Source organism: Mustelus asterias, chromosome 28 (genome assembly GCF_964213995.1).
Source record: "Mustelus asterias chromosome 28, sMusAst1.hap1.1, whole genome shotgun sequence".
Taxonomy (NCBI): Eukaryota; Metazoa; Chordata; class Chondrichthyes; order Carcharhiniformes; family Triakidae; genus Mustelus; species Mustelus asterias.
In genome coordinates, this window is record NC_135828.1 from 27,877,659 (window position 1) to 27,900,169 (window position 22,511).

At 44.5% G+C, this 22,511-nt stretch overlaps 1 protein-coding gene across 1 annotated transcript in view; it reads left to right on the forward strand.

The window, feature by feature from the left end:
• Positions 1-22,511, forward strand: part of psap (prosaposin) — a 66,475-nt gene that overhangs the window by 20,019 nt on the left and 23,945 nt on the right. Inside the window, exons 4-8 of the mRNA XM_078199770.1 lie at positions 6,301-6,426; positions 7,951-8,127; positions 15,362-15,502; positions 18,666-18,722; positions 19,869-19,964. Of these exons, the coding sequence (XP_078055896.1) occupies positions 6,301-6,426; positions 7,951-8,127; positions 15,362-15,502; positions 18,666-18,722; positions 19,869-19,964 (597 nt within the window). The remainder of the gene's footprint in view (positions 1-6,300; positions 6,427-7,950; positions 8,128-15,361; positions 15,503-18,665; positions 18,723-19,868; positions 19,965-22,511) is intronic.

A 22,511-nucleotide genomic window follows, 5' to 3' on the forward strand; every position in this document is an offset into this window, starting at 1 on the left:
ATTTCAAAATTCTTTGGATTCCAGTAAGGTCCCAGTGGATTGGAAACACGCTAATGTGACACCCCTATTCGAAGGGAGAGAGGCAAAAAGTAGGAAACTATAGGCTGGTTAGCTTGACCTCTGTGTTGGGAAAGTTTCTGGAATCAATCATTAAGGAAGAGATGACTGAGCATCTGGAAAGACCAAGCTCGATCCAGCATTGTCAGCACGGTTTTATGAAAGCAAAGGCAACTTTGACAAACTTGAGTTTTTTGAGGATGTAACCAGCAAGGTGGATAGTGGGGAGCCTATGGATGTGGTATATCTAAACTTCTGGAAGGCGTTTGACAAGGTGCAGCATAAAAGATTGATCCAGAAGGTAAGATCGCAGGGCATTAGGGGTAGAGTACTGGATTGGATTGAGGATTCGCTGACTGACAGAAAACAGAGGGTCGGGATAAATGGGCCCTTCTCTGGCAGGTGAAATGTAACTAGTGGGGTGCTACAGGGGTCAGTCCTTGGACCTCAACTATCAGAGGTTATAAAAAATCTACAGATGGATATAGATAGGCTAGGAGAATGGATCAAAATTTGGCAAATGGTGTTTAATGTGGATAAGTGTGAGGTAATCCATTTTGGCAGGGAAAAAAATAGGCAAATTATTACTTAAATGGAAAGCAGATTCAAAATACACCCGGGCGGAGATCTAGGTGTCTTTGTTCATGATTTGCAGAAAGTCGGTATGCAAGTGCAGCATGTAATAAGGGGTAAATGAAATGTTGGCATTTATTGCAAAGGGACTGGAGTCTAAAAGCCGTGAACTGTTGTGGCAATTGCATAGGGTGTTGGTGAGACCACATCTGGAGTATTGGGTCCAATTTTGGTCTCCTTATTTGAGGAAGGATGTGGTGGCATTGGAGGCAGTTCAGAGGAGGTTCACCGGGTTGATTCCGGGGATGAAAGGGTTGACTTATGAGAAGCGATGAAACAGTTTGGTCTTACACTCATTGGGGTTTAGAAGGATGAGAGAGGATCTGATCAAGGTATATAAAATTTGAAAAGGGATTGATAAAGTAAATGTAGACCAAATGGGGCAATCTAGAACAAGAAGGCACAGGTATAGGCTGAGAGGCGGTAGATTTAAAACTGAGATGAGATGGGGAACGACTTCTCTCAGAGGGTGGTGAATTTGTGGAACTCGCTGCCCCATAGCGCGGGGGAGTCTGAATCATTGATTGGTTTCAAGAGGGAAATGGATATATTTCTAATTTTTTTTTAAAAAGGGAAAGAGGGATATGGGGAACAGGTGAGGAGTTGGATTTGAGGCAAATTTGGAGATAAATACATTTAGTTCCCTCATCTAAATCATTAATATACATTGTGAATAGCTGGGGTTCAAGCACAGATCCGTGTGGTATCCCACTAGACACTGCCTGCCATTTGGAAAAAAAACCTGTTTATTCCTACTCTTTGTTTCCTGTCTGCTGATCAATTTTCTATCCATCTCCTGCAATCCCCCAATCCCACTGTTTTCTAAGTGTTTTGGTGTAAAATATTTGATAATGGATTCCAGAATTTTCCCCAGACTGACTGGTCTATAATTCCCTATTTCCTCACTACCTCCTTTTTTTTAAATAGTGGGGTTACATTAGCTACTCTCCAATCTGTAGGAACTGTTTCAGTCTATAGAATCTTGAAAGATGATCGATGCATCCACTATTTCTAGGGTCACTTCCTTAAATACTCTGGGATGTAAATTATTAGGCCCTGGGGATTTATCTGCCTTCAATCCCACCATTTCTCTTTGATATCTAAATTACTCGGGATGTGGAGCTTGTGTGGTAAGGAGCTGAGCGTTATCTCATTCATCATCATTTTGAACCTCCATCCAATGTTCTGTAATACACGCTTCGTTCTGGGGTGTCTCAAGATGGTGTTGAGCTTCTTGAGTGTTGTTGGAGTTGTGGTCATCCAGGCAAGTGGAGAGTATTCCATCACACTCCTGACTTGTGCTTTGTGGATGCTGGACAGGTTTTGGGGAGCCTGTCCTGCATACTATCTATACCCATTACCATAGCTGACAAACTGTGGTGCCTATGATTGGTCACTCTGAAGTACCAGACAGTATTTAAGATGGTGATAATGTTACTGGATGAGCATTCCAGAGGCCCAGGCTTGTACTCTGCCGACCCGGGCTCACATTTCAACACAGCAGCTGGCGGAGCTTAATTCAATTAATTAACTAAAAATCTGAGTCGTCTCAGTCATGGTGTCCTTGAAATCAGGATTGTTGCAAAAACCTCTCTGATACACTAGTTGAAATGTGAGCCCGGGTCGGCAGAGTAAAAGCCTGGGCCTCTGGAATGCTCATCCAGTAACATTATCACCATCTTAAATACTGTCTGGTACTTCAGAGTGACCAATCATAGGCACCACAGTTTGTCAGCTATGGTAATGGGTATAGATAGTATACAGGACAGGCTCCCCAAAATCTGTCCAGCATCCACAAAGCACAAGTCAGGAGTGTGATGGAATACTCTCCACTTGCCTGGATGACCACAACTCCAACATACTCTAATGGTCGTACTTGGCCTGGTCTTCGTGTCACTCCAGACCCACAGCAGTGTGGATTGACTCTTAACTGCTCTCTAAAATGACCTAGCAAGCCACTCAATCACATGAAATGGCTGCAGAAAAATCAAAAGGAAATAGATCTGGATAGACCACCTGAGAACACAGTCTCTACAAACAACAAAGTACATTGTGCCAAATGAACATTGCAAAGCCTTTCCGACTAACGTTAAATCATAGAATCCCTACAATGCAGAAGGAGACCGTTCGGCCCATTGAGTCAGCACCGACTCCCTGAAAGAGCATCTTACCCACTCGCCACCCCCCCCCCGCACCTATCCTTGTAATCCCATGTATTTACCCCGCTAATCCCCTTAAATAACACATCTCAGAACACTAAGGTGCAATTTAGCATGGCCAATCCACCTAACCTTTACATCTTTGAAATGTGGGAGGAAACTGGAGCACCCAGAGGAAACCCACGCAGGCACAGGGAGAACGTGCAGACTCCAGATAGGCAGTGACCCAAGGCCGAAATCAAACCTGGGATCCCTGGCGCTGTGAGGCAGCAGTGCTAACCACTGTCACCCCATCTGGAGCGTGCGCCAAAAGCAGAGTTATAGAGTTTTACGGCACAGACTGAGGCCTTTCGGCCCATCAAGCACCTATCTATTCTAATCCCATTTGTCAGCACTTGGTCCATAACCTTGTATACCATCTTGTTTAAAGCGCTCATCTAAAGGCTTCTTAAATGTTGAGGGTTCCCGCCTCTACCACCCTTTCAGGCAGAGAGTTCAAGATTCCCTCTGGGTGAAAAAGCTTTTCCTCAAATCCCCTCTAAACCTTCTGCAGCTTAAATCTATGCCTCCTGGTTGTTGACCCCTCTGCTGAGGGGAAAGTTTCTTTCCATCTACCCATGACCCTTATAATTTTGTACACCTCGATCAGGTCCCCTCTCGGCCTTCTCTGCTGTAACGGAAATAACCATACCCTAACCAGCCTCTCTTCGTAGCTGAAACACTCCAGCCCAGGTAACATCCTGGTGAATCTCCTCTGCACCTTCTCGAGTGCCATCACATCCTTCCATAGAGTGGTGACCAGAACTGCACGCACAAACTCCAACTGTAGCCTAACTAGTGTTTTATACAGCTCCATCATAACCTCCCTGCTCTTGTGTTCTATGTATCACCTCACGCTTTTCAGGGTTAAATTCCATTTGCCACTGTTCTGCCCACCTAACCAGTCCGTCTATATCATCCTGTAAGCTAAGGCTTGCCCCCTCGCTATTGACCAAACCATCAATTTTGTGTCATGTGCGAACTCGCTGATCATAACCCCCACGTTCACGTCTTGCTCATTAATGTATACAACAACATGGGTCAAACCTTCCAGATCATGTCCTAGGCTTCACCACCATCCTGGGATATGTGGGTGTACAATCAGGAGGAGATGCCCTCAGACTCCTTAACATTGACAAAAGACTCCATGAAGCCCCATGGCATTGGGTCAAACATAGGTAGCCTGCTGAGTACCACCTACTACCATCTGAGCTGGCCAAGTCCACTGACACATAGCTGGCAGCCTGGGTCAGGTGGTAAGGGAACCAACCAGATCGAACTTGACTTCACCTTGACCAAACTATCTGTTGAAGATGCATCTGTCCATGACAGTATTTGTAGGAGTAACCACCACACAATGGAGACCAAGTCCTGTCTTCCACTGCAATGATTTAGATTCAGAACAGATCTAGCAGCTGAGAACTGGGTGTTCATTGGCAATACAAGATGCTCGTAGCTCAGCATATCCCTGACTCAACCATTCCCACCAAGCCAAGTTCAACCGAGAGTTCTAAATTCTTCCATGGGGTCTGGGCAATATTTGTTGCCCATCCCGGAGAGTCAAGCGCCTTGCTATGGATCTAGAGTCTCAGCCAGGTCAGGTAAGGATGGTAGATTTCCTTCTCTGTTATAATTCAGGTCAGAAACTCAAGAGTGTTTTCTGAAGTCTGCCTGGATCATAAGTTTTGCGCCAGGGTGAGCATGAGATGTTTCACTTCAGGTATAATTCAAATGACCCACGAGGGAGTTTTTAATCAAACCAAGTTTATTTAAGAATATAGTTAACATGTACAGAAAGAAAATTAGCAATAACTTTCATCAATTACTAACAAAACAACCACAATAATGTATAACCTTTAACAAATGCATCTAAAATGTTCCAATCGAACCAAAACTCCATCGACAAAAACCCTTTTCCTTAGTTCCATTCTAAACAGTTATTAATAACACATTTCTCAAATTCTACAGTGTCACTCTGTAAGAAATCATCAACATGCATCATGAAGATGCTTGAAAGTTTCCCATCTTGATACCAGTGAAACATTGTGTGATCTGCTTTTTGTTGAACACTGCTTACTTTCAGCAAAATAGATCTGTGCCCCCCCCCCCCACCCCCAATCATTGAGATTGGGTGTATTTAAGGAGCAGGCTCCTCCAGGTAGTTGTTTAATTGCTCGCCACCTTGCTGGGCCGAGATCTGATCCGCTGGTTGTGAGTATCCTGCTTGGTTTGTCACATGAATCCCACCGCCTCATGGCTACCCTGTTTTTCGTTGCTAAATCTGTTTGGAGTCTACCCCGTATAAGATCCTGAGGGGATTTGATAAATAGATACCGGGAGGATGTTTCCAAATTTGGGAGAGAATAGAACATCGGTGATATAGTTTAAGAATAAGTGCTTTCCCTTTTAAGGCTGAAGTGAGAATTTTTTATTTGTGTTGTTAGGCTGTGGAATTCTCTTCCCCAGAGAGTGGTGGAGTCTGGCTCTTGTGATATATAAAAGGCTGGGTTAACAAATTGGTGATAGAGAAGAGAGCTGAGGGTTATGGGGCTGAGAGGAAAGTGAAGTTGAGACCGCAACCAGATCAGCCACGATTTTATTGATTGACGGAGCAGGCTCAAGTGGCAAATGGCTTGCTGTTGCTCCCAAGTCCATGTTCCTATTTTGCACGGTGGGAATGCCATACAATATGGATCTACAATGTGAAGACAGGACCTCCTCTCCACAAGGACTGTGCTGAAATCATTCCTACCAACACCAGCGTGGACATATGCATCTGTAATGGGGAGACTGGTGATGATGAGGCCAAGTGCGGTGGTTCCCTCTCTGTAGACCCAATCTCTCAGCTTTGTCAGCCGGCTGGGTTAGTGCTGCAGTGGAAGCACTCTTGATGTGTGACTGTTGAGTCTATTGCTGACGGGATTTTCAGTTACGTTATTCATAAGCGTCATGTTCATGTATGCACACTTTTCTCATCTAATCATTTGTAAATTTTCCTCCATTGTCGGTTGGTGCCCCCCTCTGGTTCCTATATAATTCTCCAAGAGTTTATCTCTTCTCTTCTCTTGTCATGTATTACTGTAGAAAGTCTAACTCTGGTTGCCATGTCTATAAAGTGTAAAATGAAAATATTTCCCTCTTTGTCACATAGCTTTAGATCCATGATAGCTACCATATTAAAGTCACATGTCAGTGGAAGGCTTGCAAATGGATGTACTTGCATCCTCCAGTACCTTTTACATATTTCACATTTTGCTTCGGTCACCTTGAGCCTTGTTCTTATACTTATTGCACTTACCACCCTGTGTCAATAAATATCTCTCTATCTGTACTCAAATAATGAATGCCCTCCTTCACCTTCAATTTGTTCCATTAACAGCAGCTGATTTAGTAAGCTTGTTTTGTCTTCTAGGTTGAGTTGCGCACTTACTTGGAAAAAGCCTGTGGACTGCTTCCAGACCAAAGTTTGAAGTCCGAATGCGATGAATTAGTAGATGACTACTTGCCAATTATCTTGAATGTTCTCGAGGGCGAATTGGTAAAACGGACTTTTCCATGTCTTAGATCTTGTGTCTTAAAGTTTATTTGTTAGTCACAAGTAAGGCTTGCATTAACACTGCAATGAAGTTACTGTGAAGTTCCCCTAGTCGCCACACTCCGGCGCCTGTTCGGGTCAATGCACCCTAACCAGCACGTCTTTCAGAATGTGGGAGGAAACCGGAGCACCCGGAGGAAACCCACGCAGACACGGGAGAACGTGCAAACTCCACACAGACAGTGACCCAAGCCGGGAATCGAACCCGGGTCCCTGATGCTGTGAGGCAGCAGTGCTAACCCACTGTGCCACTTGAAACAAGGAGTAGGCCTTGTTCTTCCCTTTCTTGGACTTTCTCTTCCCCAATCTGCCCAGTTGCAAGTAGGAGCGGTTAGAGTGTGGAATTTGCTACCACATGGAGTAGTTTATATAATGCCGATGCAGTTAATGGGCAGCTAGATAAGGACAGTTAGTTCTCTAAGTTGTGGTTGCATTCCTGAAAATCATTTAAATGAAATAATTTGTGAATCAAAGGCTCCTGTAGGAATCAGGATTAAAACAGAGTTTGGTTCCTTTGGATATTGCTTGCCCAGAAAAAACATTGTACGAGTTGAAATACTACATTGTACATGTACAGCAAGATATATTCCCAGCTCAAATAACTTGCAAAATAAAATAAATCGGTGAATATGACAGAAATACTGTATCAGTTCAAATTAAAACAACTAAACAAGCCCTTCTGTGTCTCACCCACAGCATTCCTGAAACTCAGCTCAGCATTTTGCTTGCTTTTCTTTTCCACACTCTCTCCTCTGTCTCCCCTTTCCCACCCATGTTCCCTGTGCCTCTCTCTCCCCCTTTCCCAATGCTCTCTGTCACTCTATCCAAAGAGAAAATGCTGGAAAATCTCAGCAGGTCTCGCAGCATCTGTAAGGAGAGAAATAAGCTGACGTTTCGAGACCCCACATGACCCTTTGTCAAATCTTTGACATAAGCATCATGTTCATGTCGACAAAACTTTGCCAAAAGGTCATCTGGACTCGAAACGTCAGCACTTTCCTTTCCTTTATAGATGCTGCCAGACCTGCTGAGATTGTCCAGCATTTCCTTTTTTTTTGTTTCAGATTCCAGCATCCGCAGTAATTTGCTTTTGCCCTCTGTCTCCCTCTCTCCCCCTTTCCCCCCCGGCGCCCCTCTCTCCCCCTCTTCCCCTATTGCCGTGGCGCCCCCCTCTCTCTCTGTCTCTCTCCCCCTTGCCTTTCTCTTCCCTGTCTCCATTCTGCCTCAGCCTCTCTCCTTTCCCTCTATCTTTGGGGACTGGACCACTTCCTGACAGTTTGAAGGGGACAGTCTCCTGTCCTTGGAAGGTGGTGAAGGGTTTTTTTTTTTGGGTGAGGATGGGGGGAAGCTGGGGAGGGCTCCCACTTCCCCATCTGAATGACGACCGGAATTTGGGGTTGATTCTTGGATTAGTGAGAGTTAGAAAATGGTTGAATTTTCTGTGTTTCACTTTGTCTCCTTTGATAGGACAATCCTGAAGTGGTGTGCAGTGCCCTGCACTTGTGCAAATCGCTGCAAAAGAATCTTGCCGAGAAGAATATTCTCTCCAATGAGATACCAGAAGTGGGCATGTCCAAATTAACATCACCTTTCATTGCCAATGTCCCTCTCCTCCTCTATCCACAGCAGGTCACCGAGCCAAAGGTAAGCAGAAACCAAAATATGCTGTTGGTGTTGATTCTGTGGTGTCCTGAGCCTCCCTTTCTTTATCACTTTCTTTGAAATACCCAGCAGATCAGGCAGCATCTGTGGAGAGGGTAATAGAGGCTCACATCTTCTGTCCTTTGGATATTTGGAGACCAGAGGGATCCTGATAGGTGCATGTGGGACCGATTGGAAGTCCTAACATAAACGCATCCCCGGTGGAAGTTTAAACTTCTGATTGTTGCCCTGCCCAGATTGTTCCATGATTGGCCAGAACCATGGAGAATGGGCTGTTTGTCCTAAGTTGCATGGCAGGTATAAAATCGGCAAAACCCAAGTTAGTCAACAAAAGTGCTAAACCCCTGACCTTTCCCAGTGCCGTTTAAATCGGGGACTTCATAACTCTCGATCTTGTCCTGTGTTGGTAGGGCTGGGGGATCTGTTAAGGCTGCACATTTCTCACAGCGCTCGGCTCCGAAGATAGGCAAGAAATGTGCAACTCCCTTCTGGTACCCAATGGTGATTGCCAATCTGTGGAAGATTCAGTCTCAGCCCAGAGTTAATGTTGCAAGTGACCTTGCTTCAGATGGTCATCAGCTCCATCTCTCTCTGCACAGATGCTATGTGAGCTGTTGGGTTTTGGCAGTATTTTCTACACATTTCAGATTTTGAGTGTCTGCAGTATTTTGCCTATTTCTTTGTTCTTTCAGTCCTGTGCTTGCTGTGTCATTCCTCAGCTGCTCAGATCTCAATCCCCACGTACCACTACTTTCCTCGCAAATTCCAGTCCCTGTATAGTCTGGTACTTGTTTCCCTCGAACAGTACGTGACCCTATGCTCTGATCTATTACTGTACTTATTGTAGTATTTACCACAGGCTGATTCTGAGCAGTCTCTCAGACTACATCCTTTCATTCACATTCTCCCCAATCCTGAGATGCATGTAATTGTGCAGCTCATAATGGAGGCCCTTCAGCCCATTATGCCCTGTACCAGCTTTTGAAAGAGCTATTCAATTAACCCCATTCTCTCGCTCCTAACCCAGTTAAGTTTTGAAAGGTACCATTAAATTTGCTTCCACATCATTTCGGATTATAACATGTTGTTCTTGAGCAGCTAACAACAAAGGTGTCTCCTCCTGGGATATGCAGATGCGTGTTGATATTATGAGCCCATCAGTGATCTTTCACACTGACGTGGCAGCCAACTCCTCTCGTTCCTTGTTCACCCTCCCAGCAAAAGCCCTTGAGTTTCTTTTTCAATCAATAACTCCAAATTTTACTTTGTTTCGTATGCGTGGAAATTTGAACCTGGTTTGGACCTATTCTGCTCTGTTTAAAGTTTATTTATTAGTGTCACAAGTAGGCTTATATTAACACTGCAATGAAGTTGCTTTGAAAATCCCCCAGTTGCCACACTCCGGCGCCTGTCTGGGTACGCTGAGGGAGAATTTAGCGTGGCCGATGCACCTAACCAGTACATCTTTTGGACTGTGGGTGGAAACCGGAGGAAACCCATGCAGACACGGGGAGAACATGAAAAACCCCACACAGACAGTGACCCAAGCCGGGAATGGAACCAGAGTCCCTGCCGCTGTGAGGCAGCAGTGCTAACCACCGTGCCGCCCCTATCCGCACAATTCTCCTGATCCTCCTTTAACCACAATCCAAAGTAATTGTCAGCTCGGCTGAGCGAGTGCAGTCCCTCTGCTAAGTCAGAAAATTTATTAGTTTGTCCTTCTACCATAGAGTCATAGAGGTTTACAGCATGGAAACGGGCCCTTGGGCCCAACTTGTCCATGCCGCCGGGTTTTTACCATTCACTCAATTGCCCACATTTGGCCCATATTCCTCTAAACCAATGTATAAATATAAATTTCCAGCCCCGTGCACTTGCTGTTCCTCCTCCATGACGACTTAGTTGTGCATGGTCTCACTATCTAAAAAGACTTGGCCATTTTCATCTTTTCTCTCATTGAATTTCCCTGTAGACTCCAAGCTCTAGAGCCATATTCAGCTCCTATAGGAAATTACACTGTTCTTGCTTCATCCACATTCATATTAATGCCGTTACAGCAAATTCCACAGTGTTACAGGACAGAAAGTCATTTATCCCAGTGATTTGGTACTTTAATCAATTCCCACTATCCAGCTCTCGACCCATTAATATTCCTCGTTTAAAATATTTTGTGGACCCTGCTATCGCAACCGTTTGTGGCAGGATCCCAAATGCTAATCGGCTTTGGAGAAATTGGTGCCAACGTCTTTCATTATTCATGATTGTGAAGTTTGTTCCACCTGATGAGCGTGACTTCCTATAACTTTAACTCCAGTGCTTTCACTCGGCTCTCTCACCACAGCTCTAATCTATTTCTGGTGAATCTCTGCTGTGCCAGTTCCATTACTTTTACATCCTTTCTATAATAAGGAGCTGTGCAAAAATGCTCACCTCTAAGATCTTGGATGACTCCTAAAAGTAGGAGAATACCCAGGCAATAAATTCCATCCTTTAATTATACTTTAAGATGTAGGGAAGTAGATTGGAGAAGTGAGAATGGAATTTTGTGTGGAGGAGGGGTGGCTGTCAACCCGATGTAACCCCTGTATTTACAGACGGGGATAGTCCAGTGAATTATAGATGTCACCTTAACGTCAGTAGTAGGAAAAATGATGGAATCTTTACAAAATGGGCGAAGCAAAGAACTTCCTGAAGTGAGAAATACAGTAATGAAGGTTCAGCATGGAATTCTGAAGGGATACTTTTGCTTAACTAACTTACTGAATTTTTTGATTCGGAGGGAGGAGGAGGTCATGGAGTAGATGTAGATGGGGCCTGGGGTGGGATTGTGGTCGGTGCAGACTCGATGGGCCAAATGGCCACCTTCTGCTGCTGTAGGGATTCTATGATAATGTAGTTCATCTGAATTTTCAAAAGGTTTTTGATAAGATGCCCCTTAATAGATTATCAGGCCAGAGGTGCAGAGTCATGGGCAAGTGAGAGAATGGCTTGCTAACTGGCTTGAAGACCAGAGAGTGGGAGTTGAGTGTTGTTGTTCACAGTGAGAGAAGGTGGAAAGTGGTGTCCCACACGGGTCAGTGTCTGCACTGCTGTTGTTCAGAAACCCACATTAATTTTCAGACTTTGGAATCAAAAACACAACTCCTAAATTCACAGGTTACACCAAGTTAGCTAATGCTGAAGAGGACTAAAACAAATATAGGAGAATATTAACCTTTCAGAATGGCCAAATGATTGGCAAATTGCGTTCAACACAGATAAATGTGAGGTCGTGTATTTTGGTCGGAAGAATAGGGAGGTTATTTATTATGTGGAAGGTACGAGGTTAGGTGGCGCAAAGGGACCTTGGAATGAAATTACATCAGTCACCAATAGTTAGTCCACAGGTTAGCAAGGCCACAAACGAAGCAAACCAAGCACCAGCTTTACTTCTAGAGGGATATCATTGAAAAGTATGGATGTTGTGCTAAATTTGTATTGAACCTTGGTTGGATCACACTTAGTGCACTATGTGCAGTTCTGGTGGCAATACTATTAAAAAGGATATAGTGGCAATGGAGGAGAAGCTTACAAGGATGATACCAGAAATGTGTGGGTTTAGAAAAGGATTGACAGGCTGGGCTCCCTTGAGAAAGGGCTGATCCACCTAAGAGAAGTGTTTAAAGTGATGGGTTTTAATAGGGTGGCTGTAGGGAAAATGTCTCCTCTTGTGAGGAAGAGCACAGTTAAAGGCCGTCAGTATAAGATAGTCACAGAGAAATCAAACTGGGATTTCAGAAGAAATTTTTTCACCCAAAGAGTGAGACAGGGGTTTCATCAGCTGAAAGTGACAGGGCCAGCAGAGTGGCTGGAAAATGTGTGGATGTAATGGCCATTCAGAGACTCTCAATGCCCCAGATCACAGTCTGGGGCAGAATGATCCTCAGTAACTGAATGAAACAAAGCTAATGGTTAAGGGAGCAAATAAATGTGCGCAGTGTGAGTTAATCAGTGGATTGGGTGTCAATGCGCTTCCGGTTAATTGAATTTGTCCAGTATAATGGATGAAAGACCAGATTTTGTAACTTCATTTCACTATTTGGTGAGATAAATGGAATTTTAAAGCTGTTTATGATCTAAGCTCAGGCTTTCAAACTGTGTGCATCCTTCCTGTTCTCTTTGCAATTCGTCTTCTCCCAGAGTGTGTAACCCCTTGAGTTGGGGAAAAGGGCGCTAACAGTCCGGATGTGGGATATGTTAGGAGAGGGAGAGCACAACCAATGAGATGAGGGGTGGAATAGGATGTGTGTGAGAGAAGAGGGAGAAGTGGGGACCTGAATTGAGATGTGTAAGGTTAGATGTATAATGTGATCCATTAGCGGAGAGGTGATTGGGATCAGTGAGGGGTGGAGGTGAAATGGGACCTTTGGAAGGGAGAATGGGCCCAATTGAAGGATAACAATGTTTGTTCTAAAATAAAAGTAAAATACTGTGGATGCTGGAAGTCTGAAACAAAAATGCTGGAAAAACTCAGCAATTCTGACGGTATCTGTGGGGAGAGGGAGAGGCAAGGGTCCGAAATTTTAATGAAGGAAACTACGATATTATGAGGCACAAGTTGACTCTGATTTGGAATCGTTACTTAAAGGGATGACGGTGTTTAGGCAATGGCAAACATTCAAGGAGCACATGGGTGAACTGCAACAATTGTTTATTCCTGTCTGGCGAAAGGTAAAACTGAAAAGGTGGCCAAACCATGACTTCCAAAGGAAATTAGAGATTGAATTAGATCCAAGGAAAAGGCATACAACTTGGCCAGGAAAGAAACAACAGACCTGAGGATTGGGAGTAGTTTAGAACTCGGCAAAGGAAGACCAAGGGACTGATTAAGAAGGTGAAAATAGAGTATGAGAGTAATCTTGCAGGGAACATGAAAAATGACAATGTTTCTATAGATATGTGAGGAGAATAAGATTGGTGAAGACAGATATCAGAATTAGGGGAATTTATAATGAGGGACAAAGAAATGGCTGACCAACTAAATATATGTTCTCTCTTCCCAAAGGAGGACACAAGTAACATCAGAAATGTTGGGGAACACAGGGTTTAGTGAGAGGGAGGAACTGAAGCAGATCAGTATTAGTAGAGAATGGTGTTGGGGAAACTGAGATTGAAGGCCAATAAATCCCCAGGGCCTGATAATCTACATCCCAGAGAATTTAAGGAAGTGGCCTGGAAATAGTGGATGCATTAGTGGTCATTTTCCAAGATTCTATAGACTCTCAAACCATTCCACATATTGGAAGGTAGCTAATCTTGCCCCACTATTTAAAAAGGGAGGTAGAGAGAAAACACGGAATTATAGACCAGTCAGCTGGACGTCAGTAGCGAGGAAATTTCTAGAATCCATTATCATGGATTTTATAGCAAAATATTTGGAAAACAGTGGCAGGATTGGACCGAGTCAGCATGGATTGTGAAAGGGAAATCACGCTTGACAAATCGACTGGAATGCTTCGAGTATGTAACTAGTGGAGTTGATCGGGGGGCGGGGGGGTGCAGTGGATGTGGTTTATTTGGACTTTCAGAAGGTTGTCGACAAAGTTCAACTTAATAGATTAGTGTGTAAACTAAAGCACATGAGATTGGGGGTTTTAATGAGAGAAATAGAGTGAATGTTTCAAGCCCAAATGACTCTTTGGAGCTGAGGAAGATGTGCACAGACTTGAAACACCAACTCATTCTTTGTTCCAAGATGTGTTTGTGCTCGCACGCAGCTGTACAATGGTCTGGGATATTGCGTGCATTGAAATAAACCGGTTACTGACAACTCCATGAGAGTTCGGGGATTTTTGAATGCAAGCTGCCCAAGAACAAAAGGCTGTTGCTATAAGGGATTGTGGACTGACCAGCGCGCACACGTAACTGCATCATGATGACCATTGCATCATATCACCTGATCTGTGCTAGCTTCAGCTCATCTGATTTCCAGTCATCTTTGTCAATACCTGGTAGCGGGTGCCTTCAATTGTTTCAGTCTGGTCCAGTCTTTATTTGCTATTGCACTTCTTAATTTATCAATTAATTACAGACAATGGTTATCTTCAATGTGGCTTACAAATTCCAATTGTTTATCAATTCCTGCTTGAACAAAGATCCACTGAAACATGCAGTTTACTTTTGAAAACTCGTCACTATATTAAAGAATTCTGTGAAACAAACAGTAAATGAATGAAAAGATTATTTGTCGGTAAATCAATCCATGATAACCTGATAGTTATTGTTCTATTCTTTTGAGAGAGCAAACATGCCCTGACACCATTATTTTTAGCTCCCGCCCTTGCTCCAGCCTGTCCTTTATTGCGAAAGATCCTTGAAGGTGTGACACTCGAACTCTGTACCTGCCTCTTCTGCCATCCAGTTTAAAGCTTTTTAAAGTTTATTTATTATTGTCACACGTAGGCTTAAGTTAACCCTGCAAGAAGTTACTGTGAAAATCCCCTAGTCGCCTGTTCGGGTACACTGAGGAAGAATTCAGCGTGGCCAATGCACCTAACCAGCACATCTTTCGGACTGTGGGAGGAAACCAGAGCACCCGGAGGAAACCCATGCAGACTCCACACAGGCAATCACCCAAGCCAAAATTGAGCCCGGGTCCCTGGCAGTGAGGCAGCAGTGCTAACCACTGGGCCACCACGCTGCCCACATTTCTCCAAATCAGCTTTTAGCTGCTTATCGTATGAGGCCTCAGAGTGACATCTTTTGTCACTGCCGCCACAGATCCTGGTCCCTAACCTCATCATCTGTTGGCCATTTCAAGCTTTTCAGCAACACCTCCCTGCAGTTCATTGCCATTCTACCATTCTCTACTGGTTCCGTTGCTAGGCTCAACTTCATGTGGTCTATTTATCTTTTCTTATTCCTTTCACTTGCTTTCTTTCTTCAAATGCCTCGTTAATCAGTCCAATTATTGGTTGGAGTTTACAGATATGGAGCTCAGTCCTTTGCTGTCGGGCTGAAATTAATAAATGTTGTTATTTTCTAGAACATTCTAAAGTAATAGGTTGAAGATTTATAAAAGAAAAGAGATTGTTTTTAATCCTTTCTATGGCCCACTCTTCAGCTCTGGGTACCCTCATTGAAAAGATTGGAGGCCAGCGGTTACACCAGTCTTTCTGTCTTTTCTGAGGGTGGGTGAGTTGTTTCAGGTCTTCTAATTCGAATCTATTTGTTTCAGAGCAATGATGCTGTGTGTCTGGGCTGCACCCAGTTTATCACTGATATTCAGGTTGCTGTGAAGGAGAGAACCATCGTCGTGGATGAGCTCGTTGCTCAGTTAAAACAGCAGTGCAATCTGGGAGCTGGTTTAACACAACTGGTGAGTCATACTGGGTGTGTCCTAGCTGGTGAATGTCAAATGTGTCGCACATCCACTGCACATTTTTTTTGTTGTTCTTATACTTTTCCAATTCAATCAAATCAAGTCTAATTCAGAGTCTCAACAAGTTGAGACATTTCCGATCCAGGCTGACAAGACAGGGCATGCAATCCTCTACCCTGTCTTGGGCCTGATCTACATGAGCCAAGCTGATTGGAGTAGGCAGACGTCTCCGCCCCCCCCCCCCAGGCTTGATCTCATTTGCATCTTAGCCAAAAGGCCGAGATACCGCTTTTAAAAATTGCTTCATATGAAAATGAAGCTTAAATGCAACCCAATGGCCACCACCAAGTGCAGCATTCGCACAACCACACCCGATCCCAGCCAAAAGGCCGAGAAGCTACATTACAGTTACTGTGAAATTCCCCTAGTTGCCACACTTCGTTCGGGTCGATGCGCCTAACCAGCACGTCTTTCAGATTGTGGGAGGAAACCGGACCACCTGGAGGAAACCCATGCAGACACGGGGAAAACGTGCAAACTCCACACAGACAGTGACCCAAGCCGGGAATAGAACCCAGGTCCCTGGCGCTGTGAGGCAGCAGTGCTAACCACTGTGCCATCGTGCTGCCATCCATTAAGACGTAGGCAATAGAATTTTGGATGGCTTCAAGTACAAAGGGTTAGAAAGTGAGAGGCTAGTCTGGAATAGACAATTGTAATAGTCAAGTTTAGAGGTAATAAAGACTGGGGTGAGGGTTTCAGCAGCAGATGAATTGAAATGGGGCAGAGTGGACATGTATAGAAGGTTATATAACTCCCCTTGGGGTCAAAAATGACCCAATGTTTCAAACAGCCTGGTTCAGACTCAAACAGCTAGGGAATGGACCAAAAATGCAAACCCATTGGGTTGCATTGAAGCTTCATTTTCGTATGAATGGCAAGGACCGAAAACAATAGCTTCAGTCTTCCCAATATTTAATATTTAGAAATTTTGCTTATCTAGTAGCAGGTGTCAGGAAAGCAGCATAATTTTAAGGATAATGCAAGGGTCAAGGGAGCTGGTTGGGTGGTATTAGCACACGTGGAAACTCTCCCAGTTTTTGGATGATGTCAGCACGTAGTTGAGAAATAGGGAGATAGATCCTTGGGAACAGCAAAGATAACAGTTTGGGAGTAGGCAGAGAAAGCCATTGAAGTTGATTCTCTGGCTACATTCGAATGGAGCCAGGCATCAGCATGTCCATGTAGGGTTGGAGGAGTGGGGGGAGGGGGGAATGTGAGATTTGGGCTGAGAGTGATATAAGCAAATGAAAACATATGGCCTTATTCTTCATTGACACATGGGAATAGCAAGGCCACATGAGACGGTAAGGTCAAGGGGATGGTTGTGAATATGAGTTGGGCATATATGGATGAAGAGAGAACATCTTAGAATCCTGGAGTCCCTATAGTGCAGAAGGAGGCCATCCAGTCCATCGTGCCTGCACTGACTCCCTGAAAGAGCATCTTACCACACACTAACCCTGTAACCCCACACACGTACCATGGCTAATCCATCTAGCCCGCTCATCTTGGGGACACTGATGGAGAATTTAGCATGGCCAATCCACCTAACCTGCACTTCTTTAGACTGAGAGGAAATCGGAAGAAACCCATGCTGACACGGGGAGAATGTGTAACCTCCACACAGACAGTCACCCATGGCCGGAATTGAACTCTGGTCCCTGACGCTGTGAAACAGCAGAGCTAACCACTGTGCCACCCCAGGGCAGTGAACTCTTGAGAAGAAAGAACAGGATGAGTTGAGATGGAGATTGCAATCACCAAGGATGAAAGTCATTGGGTGCAGAGGCTGAAAAAAGATATCAGTAGAGAAAAAGAGTGGGCAGGAGAGAATGAAGATGTTAAATGAAAGGTGAGCGGGGTGGAAGAGGGTGAGGTATTCAAAAGGAGGAGAAAGTGCCAGAGGAGCAGGAGTTCAGACCAAGATTTTGATTCAGTTACACGACCAACATTCTAGACGGGGCGAGTGATGGAAGGTATAGCCAGATGGGGGGTAGGTGTCATCCCTCAGTAAGAATCCCATCAAGGCCATGGATAAATCATTTAGAACAAGCCTGCAGGATGGAATAACTTTAAAACAAACAGATATTATGGAGGGAGATGCAGAGGGAAGGTGAGAGCTGATCTGCTGCAGTGTCCATGCGTCAGCCATGGGAGGAGTGAGTGGGACAAGGATTGTCCCCAACCAGTGTGCCAATCATCAATAAGGGAGTGATGTCAGGATGCCTGCCTCTCCTCTCCCGGTGCAGTATACCTGACATCTTGGCACCATAGTACAGCAGATCCCAAAAGTGATGAGAATTTTTATTTTGTACCAATGTGTAGCCACTCCCTTTTAGTACAGATTTCCCCAAGTTATCACTGATAGTTGAATGTTAACTGTGTTTGTGGTTGAATGTTTACATTTTCAGGTTGTGCTTTGCCAATCGGGAGTATGTAGCGAGCTTTCTCCTCCTGAGTGGAGAGAGGATGTCAGCTGTCCTGTTCTCCAGTGATTCCAACCAAGCGTGTGTTTGTGTCGCGGACTATTCGACCATGAGAGATTTCCAGGCCGTCAAATGAGAATTGTCATTTGATCCCATTTCCCAGGGGAAATTCCCACATGTTCTAACAAAACTGTTCAAGTTTAAAGTTTATTTATTAGTGTCACAAGTAAGGCTTACGTTAACACTGCAATGAAGTTACTGTGAAATTCCCCTAGTGCCACACTCCAGCGCCTGTTCGCGTCAATGCACCGAACCCGCACATCTTTCAGACTGTGGGAGGAAACCGGATCACCCGGACGAAACCCACACAGATACGGGGAAAACGTGCAGACTCCGCACAGGCAGTGACCCAAGCCGGGAATCGAACCCAGGTCCCTGGTGCTTTGAGGCAGCAGTGCTAACCACTGTGCCACCCTCGCTCTGCCTTTTCCATTAGCCGCTCTGTGATTGCTGTGTTTCATTTCAGTCCCGTTTGTAACTGGGTGTAACATTGCAGTTTCTAATTGCCTTTACCTCTTTACCAGTTATTTGTGTGGAAATGTGGTGAAAAACATCAGATGGTGCATAAATAATAATGTGTATTAACAGGCATTATTCACTTGTCATTCCAGTGTGAGAACTACATATCACAGCATGCACCACGAGTGGCTGAGATATTGATGACAACAGTGAGTATTTGAACAATCCTTGTCCAAGCATTATATATTGGGAATGTTGCACTTTCTGATCTAGCTCCCTAATCTTCCAGCCAATCTCCATTTGGGGATATGACTGGGGAGTAATTTGTAAATCATTGTTCCAAGAAGAAGTCTCACAACACCATGTTAAAGTTCAACAGGTTTATTTGGAATCACCAAGCTTTCGGAGCACTGACTCTTCATCAGGTGAGCTTAACCTGGTGTTGTGAGACTTCTTACTGTGACCACCCCAGTCCAATGCCAGCATCTCCACATCATTGTTCCAAGAAGCCCTGCCTCTCGGCCTGCCTTATCTCCTAACTCAGTGCAGCCTCACAGGATAACACTTACTTTTCTGTTAGGTTCCTTTCAGCCTCTGGTTTTGCCACTGGTTTTAATGACAGTTCCTAATCCGTTATACCTGTCTGGCACCAGCAGGTTCGGATGCTCCAGCGGGGATCTCTAAAATGCGATTTGAAAGTAATTATGATATTTTCTCTCCTTTTTTAGCCCAGTTACAGATGCAAGTTATTGCCCCCAACTTCCTCCTTGGTTGCAATCAGGCATCTCATCACTTGGGACATTTCTTGCTTTCGGTGGATCCTAAACTCTCAGTGGATATTTTTGGCACTAAGCCCCGATGTTGCAGTCCTTAATACACATCAGGATCTCCAGACCAGTGTTACAACCCATAATATCCACTGGGATCTGAGGGTCAGATTATCGCCCCTAAAACACACTAATGCAGTTGACAGCCCAATTGGCTAATGCTGTGGAAAGCTAGACATTTGCACCGGAGAGCTTTGAAGTTAGCTGGTCCCCAAAGAGGACTGTTACCCTGAAGTCAATTTTAGCCAAGTAAAAAAATCTGTGACATCACAATGTGGCCCTGTCTGCTCTTGTACAACAGTGCTCTGCTCTATACCTGTATCTGTCTGATTTTTGATTTGATTTACACCAATTAGCTGCCAATAGATTGTGCAGAGATTAAAACAGTACCTTGATGGCTAGTGGCTGCATCACAGCTAAGATGGTCCTTTCTCCTGTGCTTGTTACAATAATTCTTGTTGCTACTTTTGCTGTTTTTAATATTTTTTGACGAAGGAATTTTATTTGTATTTCATTGCCTCTTTTCAGGATGCGCAAGGAATCTGTACGACAAACGGATTTTGCCAGAAACCAGCCACTGTGCCAATGCAACTCCTCCAGGAAGCCGTTGTTAATCCTGTCCAGGTGCAGTAAAGTGCCTTTGTTAGGTTCATGGTCCAGGAAATGCCTGAATATTTTCTTCCGTGCCAGGTTTTAGCTGCTTACCCTCTGAAGCTGCAGTGTAGGGCCGGTGGAGATTAAAATAGAGGCAGACATGGAGTGAAAAAGCAAAGAAGATAAATGGTTGTAAATCAGTCATTAATCCTCAATTCTGGGCCCACATGGTGGATTTGAGGCCCTCGAGCAAGGAAGAGAGAGAGTAAAGAGATTTAGAGAATTTACAGCACAGAAATGGGTCATTTGAGCCACATCCTTTTGAAAATACCTGGATGAGCATTTGGCATGACATAACATTGAAGACTATGGACCAAGTGTTGGTAAATGGCATTGGGATGGTAGGATGATAGGTGTTTATCATGTGTCACTGCAGACTCGATGGGTCAAAGGTCCTCTTCTGCACTGTAGGATTCTATGAACATGCCCATGCAGTCCTTATGCTCCAAGCGAGCCTCCCCTACCTTACTTCATCTCACCCTGTCAACATATCATCGAAACCCTGCAGTACTGAAAGTATCCTTCCTTCATGTTTATCTTGCTGTTCGTTAAATTCTCATTTCTGCTGTCATCCTTGTGTAGATTGCCCAGAATCTTGCCAGGGGTGAGGAGTTAGCTGGAGAAATTGGGATTGTTCTCAAAGCAGAGAAAGTTGAGGAGATTCAAGAAAGCTGTTCAAAATCATGAGTTTTGATGAAGTAAATAACAAGAAACTGTTTCCACTGGGAGCACGGTCGGTAACCAGAGAACCGAGATCAAAGATAAAAAAACCTCGTGGGGGAAATTGAGGGAAATGTTTTTATGCAGCAAGTTCTGATCTGGAATACACTGCTAACAGAGTGGTGGGACCAAATTCATTGTAATTTGTGAAAGAGGATGGGACAAATACATGAAACCAAAGCACTGCAAGGCTATGGGGAAAGAGCAGGGTACAAAGAACAAAGAACAGTACAGCACAGGAAACAGGCCCTTCGGTCCTCCAAGCCTGTGCCACTCCTTGGTCCAACTAGACCAATCGTTTGTATCCCTCCATTCCCAGGCTGCTCATGTGACTATCCAGGTTAGTCTTAAACGATGTCAGCGTGCCTGCCTCCACCACCCTACTTGGCAGCGCATTCCACGCCCCCACCACCCTCTGTGTAAAAAAACGTCCCTCTGATATCTGAGTTATACTTCGCCCCTCTCACCTTGAGCCCGTGACCCCTCGTGATCGTCACCTCCGACCTGGGAAAAAGCTTCCCACTGTTCACCCTATCTATACCCTTCATAATCTTGTACACCTCTATTAGATCTCCCCTCATTCTTCGTCTTTCCAGGGAGAACAACCCCAGTTTACCCAATCTCTCCTCGTAGCTAAGACCCTCCATACCAGGCAACATCCTGGTAAACCTTCTCTGCACTCTCTCTAACGCCTCCACGTCCTTCTGGTAGTGCGGCGACCAGAACTGGACGCAGTACTCCAAATGTGGCCTAACCAGCGTTCTATACAGCTGCATCATCAGACTCCAGCTTTTATACTCTATACCCCGTCCTATAAAGGCAAGCATACCATATGCCTTCTTCACCACCTTCTCCACCTGTGTTGCCACCTTCAAGGATTTGTGGACTTGCACACCTAGGTCCCTCTGTGTTTCTATACTCCTGATGAATCTGCCGTTTATTGTATAACTCCTCCCCTCATTACTTCTTCCAAAATGCATCACTTCGCATTTATCCGGATTAAACTCCATCTGCCACCTCTCCGCCCAATTTTCCAGCCTATCTATATCCTGCTGTATTGCCCGACAATGCTCTTCGCTATCCGCAAGTCCAGCCATCTTCGTGTCATCCGCAAACTTGCTGATTACACCAGTTACACCTTCTTCCAAATCATTTATATATATATATCACAAATAGCAGAGGTCCCAGTACAGAGCCCTGCAGAACACCACTGGCCACAGACCTCCAGCCGGAAATAGACCCTTCGATCACTACCCTCTGTCTCCTATGGCCAAGCCAGCTCTTCACCCATCTAGCCACTTCTCCTTGTATCCCATGAGCCTTAACCTTCTTAACCAACCTGCCATGTGGGACTTTGTCAAATGCCTTACTGAAATCCATATAGACGACATCCACGGCCCTTCCTTCATCAACTGTTTTTGTCACTTCCTCAAAAAACTCCACCAAATTTGTAAGGCACGACCTCCTCTTACAAAACCATGCTGTCTGTCACTAATGAGATTGTTCCGTTCTAAATGCACATACATCCTGTCTCTAAGAATCCTCTCCAACAACTTCCCTACCACGGATGTCAATCTCATGAATATGGGATGAATTGGATAACTCTTGTCAAAGAAGAAGCATAGATACCACAAACTGAATAGACTCCTTGCATGCTGCATGATGCTGTAATAAATCAAGAACATTCTCAACTGTGCAAAACTCAAACACACTGGAAATTAAATATAGATCCTGCCAGGGACCATCTTATTGAACAATGTGTGGACTGGGATAGTGATTCCTGCATAACTGTTATAT